Genomic DNA, 9,034 nt, shown 5'->3' on the forward strand with positions numbered 1-9,034 from the left:
AGAGAGAGAGAGAGAGAGAGGAGAGAGAGAGAGAGAGAGAGAGAGAGAGAGAGAGAGAGAGAGAGAGAGAGAGAGAGAGAGAGAGAGAGACCATCAAGCACTGAACGGGAAATTTATTCTTTTGGGAGGAATCTTGTAGGATGAAAGATTTATGGGGAGAAATTAACCAGCGAGACCTGCCTTCTAGACCCTTAAGACCCTTGCTTAGTCCCTCTTTGCTTCTTGCCGCTGCACCCACGCCTCCTCTGAAGCTGCTGGGGAGTCGCCACCACGCACCCCATTCACATCCGCCAATACAGTTTTTGGGTCGTATTCTTAAACCCTTTCACTGATATTTGCCTCATCTTTCTTTACTAACTTCTCTGAGACCTCTTTTCTTGTTCTACAGCTCCCTCTAAACACTGCATAGCCTAGAAATTTGAAAATCTATTCTTTTCATCACCTTCTTTCTTGTAGATGTTTATAACGTTTCCGTACATTGCTTTTAGTGTTGTGCATTGGTGCATATTGCAGTGAAAGTGTTAAAAGTATTGTTTTCTCATTACGCTTATTTTCAAAAGCCACGAGATTGATTAGTTGGGTTCTAACGAGTGTTTTATCTCCTTCAGTTGTATACAGTACTTGTTAAATTGTCACAGGCATTGTGAAGATATCACTAAAGACCCTCATAACTTCCACTTCTCCTTTCGCCTGCTCCCACAGCGGATCATCCTTCTCCAATACATTAATTTTTCTGCGCCTTCCCTTGTTTCATCAGCCACTTGCATGTCTTCTTTCACTGCATGCATAAATTTTCTCTGGTCTTTTTTCTTCCTTTTGTCGGGTAGGTCCATTTCCAGCATCCTCCTTCCCACATATTCCTCATCCCTTCTTCTGACATGCCCGAACCATCTCAGTCTCGCCTCTTGCATTGCCACTAATGCTTGTCAAACCCTCCCACTGCAATATGCACCAACTCACAGCACAAAAAAAGAATGCATGAAATCTTTACAATCGTCTTCAAGAAGGAAAGGGAATAAAATATAATAGATTTTGGAGAGCCTAGCCAGTATAACATCTGAAGGTGGTTGTGAAACTAAAAGAAGTGTCCCGTAATGGTTAAGGAGTATAGAAAGATGTGCCAAAAAACAGTGAAAGGATCAAAAGTGGTCGAGATGAGACGATGAAATGTTTAAGAATATTGATCCTAATAAGACAACGAGAGATGCCAATTACAATACACTAAGTACATACAGAAGAGTTACCAGATGAAAGAAACACTCCAGGAAAAAAAAAAATGGATAAAAACATATTGCCGTTTCGTGTATATATATATAAAAGAAAAGCTAATAAAAAAAGATATTTAAGAGTTATTGAATACGTTTATATCATATCATATATATTTGTCAGTGAAGTGATACGCTTTACTGCTTCCTGTGTAAATAAAATGTTAAAATGAAAAATGTGTTTGATTCTCCATGTCATGTGTGTGACGGGTTTGTGTGACAACCAGGTGAGGTCATCAGGAAGAGACAGACGCAAGAGGAGGAGGAGGAGGAGGAGGAGGAGGAGGAGGAGGAGGAGAAGGAAAACACATAGAAAAACAAAAATAACAGACAAAAGAAAGATCTGAAAGAAAGTGCTGCGGTAGAAAAGGTAACTTGTTAAGTTTAACGAATTATCACTATGAAAGCTGAACAGAAAAGCAAGGAGGAGGACAAGGAGGAGGAGGAGGAGGAGGAGAATCAGCAACATGAGGATGAGGACGAGGAAAAAGGAGGAGGGTATAGGATGCGCACACACACACACACACACACACACACACACACACACACACACACACACACACACACACACACACACACACAAACTCTACGGTTTAGCATCGTCACCCTTCAGAATCCAAACAACTATTCCACCTAGCCACAAACAAGACAGCAAAAAAAAAAAAAAAAAAAAAAAAGAAAAAAAAACCGGGACGTGAATTGATAATGTAGACAGATTAGTAGACAGGTGGACAAGAGAAGGAAGTACAGCAGGTGGATTGATAAATAGGATTAATTTCATAAGGGACTGCAACACAACACACCACGCAAGACTTTTCCCACTTTATTCTCTCATCCCTATTCCGTCCACCTCTCTAATGCAAGAATTAACCAGTATTCTTAGTTCCTTTCTCTTGTGAACTCTGGAACTCCCTGTCTGCTTCTGTATTTCCTGCTTTCTATGACTGAAACTGTGTCAAGAAGGAGGTTTCATGACACTTATCCTTTAGTTTTCAGCGCTCCTTTCTCACCTCTGTTTGGGGACTGGCGACTCAATGGGCTGCCCCTCCCATTTTTTTTTTTTTTTGTCCTTGGTCAGCACCTCTCTTACATAGAAAACAAAATATTACTGGCATATAACAGTGAAGCAGCTCAAGTCACGTAACGAAGAATTAAACATTTCATAAGGAGGAGATGGAAAAAAAGAAGTCTTCTTCGTATGTATGTACGTATGTATGTATATGTGTGTGTCCACGTGTCAATCCCCATCTGCCTCTTCTTCTTCTTCTTCTTCCTTCTTGCTCTCCTTGTCCCTCTTGCTTTGTTTGTTGTTCTCCTTTACCCCTCCTCCCCCTTCTCTTGTTGTTGTTGTTGTTGTTGTTGTTGCTGATGCTAGTTCTTCTTCTTCTTTTTTTTTCTTCTTCTTCTTCTTCTTCTTCTTCTTCTTCTTCTTCTTCTTCTCCTCCTCCTTCTCCTCTTTCTCTTTCCTATTCTTCCCATGCCACACTCTATTGGTAACACTGTCATCACCTTCCCCCTCAATGTAACGGAGTACACCAAATGTCTCAAGGTCAACTTCGACGAGAAATGTAAAGCAGTTCTTGGAGGAGGAGGAGGAGGAGGAGGAGGAGGAGGAGGAGGAGGAGGAGGAGGAAGAGGAGGAGAAGGAGAAGGAAGAGGAGGAGGAGGAGGAGGAGGAGGGCGAAGATTCCTGAAGAAGAGTAAGAAGCAAGAGCAAAAAAGAAGTTGCTCTCAGACGCGGTGGAGGAAGTCGACCTTGAAAGTAAGAGGACGAGGAAGAAGAGGAGGAGGAGGAGGAGGAGGAGGAGGAGGAGGAGGAGGAGGAGGTGTTGTTGTTGCTACCTTGGCCTTGTGTCAATCCTACGACTTCAGATACGAAACTCCTGTGTGTGTGTGTGTGTGTGTGTGTGTGTGTGTGTGTGTGTGTGTGTGTGTGTGGATAATATAGAATAACGGTGGTCTCTCTCTCTCTCTCTCTCTCTCTCTCTCTCTCTCTCTCTCTCTCTCTGTCTGTCTGTCTGTCTGTCTGTCTCTCTGTCTCTCTCTCTCTCTCTCTCTCTCTCTCTCTCTCTCTCTCTCTCTCTCTCTCTCTCTCTCTCTCTCTCTCCCTCTCTCTCTCTTGTAAATTGCTACTTGTTCAAGTTTGGGGCGCAACAAACAGTAAGCAGCAACACACGCACTAAGTTTCTTGCCAAAAGTTGAGTATTTTTAGAAGCAACAAGTCAACAAGTTCCAAAGAGCCAGTACGTAGCTGTAATTTCATCATAAATTTGCAGGTATAGGTTCCTCCTTTTATTCATAACAAGATGCTTTAAGAAATAGAGTCGCCATAGTTTTAGAAAGTCCAGTGAATTCCTCGTGTGTGAATGGCATAGATAATAATATAATGAATTCATGAAGAGTTTCTATGCATTAAAAGCCCCACAGAGACCAAGAGGAGGAACTGAAGATTGTAATGACAGGATGGTACAATGGTTGCCTGAAATGACTGTGATGGGAGGGGAGATACAGTAGTTGTGATGGTTACGAATTTTTTGCCCATACGATTTTTCCCAGCATGACATCTGTTCCTAGGGCGACTGTGGGTGTACACGTGTTTCTGTGAGTAAGTGATGATGGCGATCAGAATGTAGGTACGTACGAGTATTTTTCACCAAAAGTTGAATTATAAATGCTTGCTTTACCTGACTCAACTATGCAAACATTTTCTTTTAAGCACTTTCAGTAAACAAAAGAAAAAAAATCATCTTGTCTGGTCTAAAAAATGTATAATCACTATGGCAGTTTTTCTTTGTCATGAACGAAAGTATATATAAGTAAAAATCTAATGTAAAGAAAAATGGTGTAGCAATTTATAAGGCAATACATATTTTCCCTCTTTTTCTTTCTCCTCCATTTCTTTTCTCCTTAACTTCATTCATATTTCTTTCCATTCTTCTTCCCTCCTCCTCCTTCTCCTCCTCACTTTTTTTTTTCACATCTCCAGAATATTGTCTTTTTCACCTTCCTTTCCTTTCTTTTCTTTCTTTCTCTACAACTTAGAAACAATGAAGCGTGGTCTGCAGTTAAAAGGCAAACACACACACAGAAGTGCCACCTATCACTCCTGCCAAACGTATCCGAGGAAGCAACATTCTTAGATGACGATAACCTGAATGCGTTTAACCTTCTGAGATCCGCATTGGCAAGTAAGCAAGCGTGCGTGGCGTGGTTGTCAGGGGGCCGCGGCTGGCAGGTTGTGGTAAGGACAAGTTAAAGAAGTACATTAAAGTGTTGCATAGTTTATTTTTATTAGTCTGGCTTTTTTTCTTCCTTTCTTATTTATTTTTTTATTCGTCCTTCTTCTTCTCCTCCTCTTCCTCCTCCTCATCCTCCTCTTCGTTCTTGCCCTCTTCTTACTTCATGTCCTTGCTTGATATTGTATCACATATCCTAATGCTGTATTGCACTATATATCATATCGCATTATTCCACATCCCAGTTTCATTACATTCTGCTTAATTTATCTTTTACTATATTGTGTACTGCGTTTCATATAATAAAACAAGATTAAGTTTCGTCATATATCAAATAAAGTAGCCTTCCATTCTAACACACCCCCTCAAAAAAAAAAAAAAAAAGAATATATAAATACAAAAACATTGTAATTTTCTGTCAGTACTGAGATACTTTTCAAGACTGATGCCATGCCAGCACAAGTAGCAGGGAGTGATGGACGAGGAGGAGCTTTCTGCTTTACTGTCCTATATCTCTACACAGCAGTGGGCTACATAGAACATGTCCCCATACAGCCACACAAGCAATAACGTAGTAAGTCTGCTGCTGTTTGCCACCCTGTACATTACATATAGCTTCATAGATCATTACATAACACTCCTGCATTAGCTCCTCCACCCTGCCTCTAGCACATCCCCTCCCGCTCCACGACCTCACGCTGTGACAGACAACAGGGGCAAGGTGGGAGGAAGGAGGAGGAGCCACACTCAGGCAGACGGGCAGCGGCGTCACAACCTCGCCCCCCAGACCAGGGTTGCGGGGCGTGCCTCCTTACACACCCCTCTTAACCACTGTTTTCTCCACACCTGCATACTTGTTATCCTGTTACCTGTGTTCTGTTCAAGACAGTCATGCGAATATACTTGTCCAGACGAGCATTAGCTTTATATGATGGGGTGTACGTAGAGTAACCTTGAAAGTTTAGTTAATATTAAGGTTGTCCTTAGTAAAACATTCATCACCATTTCTGTTTTATTTCTGAATTAATCACTGAATACTAAAGATTAAGGTTTATTTATTCCATCTTATAGAGTAGAGTAACCCTGGAAGCTTGGTTAACATATAAATTATCCTTAATAAAACATTCCCATCTCTATCTTTTTTTTTTAATTCCTGAACTAAACAAATGAATATTAAAGGTAGAAATTTGCTTATCCCATCTTATACATCAGTAAGATCTTCATATGATGGTTTGTACGTAGAATAACCTTGAAAGTTTGGTTGACATACAAGCTGTCCTTAACAATCCCAACATCTGCAGCTCCCGCCCCCCTCCTTTTTTTTTTTTTTTTTTTTTGAGTCAACCAGTGAATACTAAAGATTGAAATTTGCTTATTCCACGGATACTCTTTCCAACTAAAAAGCAACGGTTTCCTGTCACATACCAACAAAATACAAATTCGTTATAGGTAACAATATTTGCAACACAAACACAAACCAAAATAATACCGAAATAAATATGAAGACAGAAAAAAAATATCATGGAATAATCTATGGTTTCTGTTTCAAGAATAAAAAAAAAAATATATATATATAAATCCATACAGAAGAAAGGAACAAAAAAATAAATAAATAAAATAATTCTAATTCATCTTTCTTTAAAAACAGGAGACGTAAGGAACAGCTGTGAAAAACGTAAGGAAGTTGGGGGCGGAAAAGGAAGGAATGAAGGAGAGAAACAAGGAAGGATTAAGGCAAGTAGAGAAGGAGGAAGGGAGGCAAGGAGGGAGTGATTCTAGGTAGGAGGGTAGAAGGAAAGATGAGAAGAGGAAAACTATGAAATGGGAAGGAGAAATGAAGAAATGGCGACTAGAGAGAGAGAGAGAGAGAGAGAGAGAGAGAGAGAGAGAGAGAGAGAGAGAGAGAGAGAGAGAGAGAGAGAGAGAGAGAGAGATAGAGAGAGTGTGTGTGTGTGTGTGTGTGTGTGCGAGTCATGGATGATTAAAAGCAAATGAAGGAGAGAGAGAGAGAGAGAGAGAGAGAGAGAGAGAGAGAGAGAGAGAGAGAGAGAGAGAGAGAGAGAGAGAGAGAGAGAGAGAGAGAGAGAGAGAGCTTGCGGTAATGTTACGGTCCTTGCCATGAGCAGTTGAGACGGGGTGAAGGGGTACAGGGTGAGGGGAGTGAGTGAAGTGGAGGGGAGGTACTACTAACTGCGGAAGAGGAAAAAGGAGGTGCAGATGATAAAGAAGAGGATGAGGAAGATGTCGAAAATGGGAAGATGATTTTAGAAGATTATGGAGGAGAGTGCACTGGGAAAAGATGTTACGAGAGGAGGAGGAGGAGGAGGAGGAGGAGGAGGAGGAGGAGGAGGAGGAGGAAGTACAAGGATAGATAAGTGTTCGGGGGAGGAGGAGTCCTGTTGGTGGTCATCCCGTGGGCCCTGGAAGCTTGGGTGTGTCGCGGACGCTGACCGTTGGCCACGCCCTCCTGCCAAGGTCACTCAGAGTCGGCGAGACCTGATTCCACCATTATTGCAACTGTTCGACATGTCTTTTCTTTGAACAATGGTGCGTGAGGCGTGATTACTTCGCTGTGGCAGGTGTGTGGGATGGAAAAGCGCGTGGGAGATAAACTATGGACTATAGTGTTCTGTTTGTTGGCGACAGGAATTGTTTGTGCGGCAGTGGGAGCGGCGAAAGGAGTGGGGGTGTGGCGGCGGGCGTGTAGGTCGGGTATATAAGGGTGGCGACGAGGGATCCTCTTCACTTCGGCTCACACACTCACCTGAGAGATGCAGCTCTTCGTAAGTTGTCCACATCTCTGATTGTTTATCTTGTTTTCCTTACACTTAATTCCCGCACCATGAGGACGGAGCCCTACTGGATACTAACACAAACACACACACACACACACACACACGCATATATATATATATATATATATATATATATATATATATATATATATATATATATATATATATATATATATATATATATATATATATATATATATATATATATATATATATATATATATATATATAGACACACACACACACACACACACACACACACACACACACACACACACACACACACACACACACACACACACACACACACAGACACACACACACACACAGACACACACACACACACACACACACACACACACACACAGGCATATAAGCATAATTCTGTTCTTTTCATTCACGTTAATCACAAAGCTGGACACATCTTTCTAAATCTTTTCTATATTAAGTTTATTTTAACGTTTAACTATTTGCTTTTCAATAAAAGCTTTCGTTTGCATCATTAATTTAATCTGCAGTTCTATGGCAGCATTAACTTTCACTGTGCCTGCATCGCCACGCTCTCGTCACTCACTGTCTTGCCTTCCATCTGCCTCTCATGATTAATCAGCACGGCACACAACCCTACCAAACTCTCTCTTCTCCCGCAGGTGCTCCTGACCCTGGTGGGCGCCGCGTGCGCTGCCGCCCTTCCTGCGGAGGCTCCCGCCCCTGTGGAAGAAGCTCCCGCCCCAGCGGAGGCTCCTGTCCCAGTGGAGGACACCGAGGAAGTGGCGCAAGCCAAGGCAGATTTCGATGAGGCGTTTAAGGCCGCCGCTGCCGCAGCCGAGGCCGGCGAAGTTCCCGAAGTGATCATTCCTGAGGGCGCTCCGAGCCCAGTTGAGGACACTCCTGAAGTCGCCGCTGCCAAGGCAGAGTTCCAAGCCGCCTACGACGCCGCCGCCAGTGCCGCGGAGGCCGCCCCTGATTTTGACCTGGACGGTACACACTCCACCTACACCGGCTTCCTCTCCACCGTGGACGGCAGGCTGTCTCCCTTCTACACCAACACTTTCCCCCTGGGCGCCTACGGCCTGCACGCCCCCATCGTGGCCCCATCCGCTCCTGTTGCACCCATCGTCTACAACAACTTGGGTCTGGGTGCAGTCTACGGATACCCAGGAGTCTTCGGCTTCCCTTATGGTTACCCCGGTCACCTGGCCCTGGCCCCTGCAGCGGAGGCGGAGGAGCCAGCAGAGGAGGTTGCTGTTGAGGAGGCGTAGATCAGCTCGTCCCGGCAAAGTGTTGGACCTCAGGCGGCGACCTCGCGCCACGCTGCTCTTTCGACAAGCTTCTCTTCTCCCTTTTTAATCTTTTGGCTGGTGACGTCATACACATTGGTTTTTGTGCTTTCAAAATTGTCTCATGTCTTTTGAATATTGGTGAAAAAATGAAATACACACAATCGACATCAAATATATTAATTTCTTATCCTAACTTGGTAGAAAGTGAAGGACCAATGTCGCAATCTATGCTGTTACTTCTGCAGCACTTCAGCGGCATAGGTGTGAGGGGATAGGGGCCTTCCTTCACCACTCAGAAAGGGGTAAGAAAGGTGAAGGGGGGAATTCATTGTTGAGAGACGCTATTTAGTCCATCTTGTAAAGTCTGGGAGATATCAAAAGCGCCGCCAAAGTCTGCTGTTACACACCAAAGCAGCAATGGAGTAAGATATGTAACGCTAAGTAGTTCTCCTTAA

At 43.1% G+C, this 9,034-nt stretch overlaps 1 protein-coding gene across 1 annotated transcript; it reads left to right on the forward strand.

Annotated features, from left to right (window-relative positions):
• Window positions 1-7,145: 7,145 nt before the first annotated feature.
• LOC135114239 (cuticle protein 18.7-like) lies at window positions 7,146-8,751 on the forward strand. The gene is made up of 2 exons (XM_064030033.1): window positions 7,146-7,284; window positions 7,947-8,751. Exons 1-2 carry the CDS (start codon window positions 7,273-7,275, stop codon window positions 8,556-8,558), a joined length of 624 nt encoding a protein of 207 aa, XP_063886103.1. The 5' UTR covers window positions 7,146-7,272; the 3' UTR covers window positions 8,559-8,751.
• The last annotated feature ends 283 nt before the right edge of the window (window positions 8,752-9,034 follow it).

Source organism: Scylla paramamosain, chromosome 27, assembly GCF_035594125.1.
Source record: "Scylla paramamosain isolate STU-SP2022 chromosome 27, ASM3559412v1, whole genome shotgun sequence".
Lineage (NCBI taxonomy): Eukaryota > Metazoa > Arthropoda > Malacostraca > Decapoda > Portunidae > Scylla > Scylla paramamosain.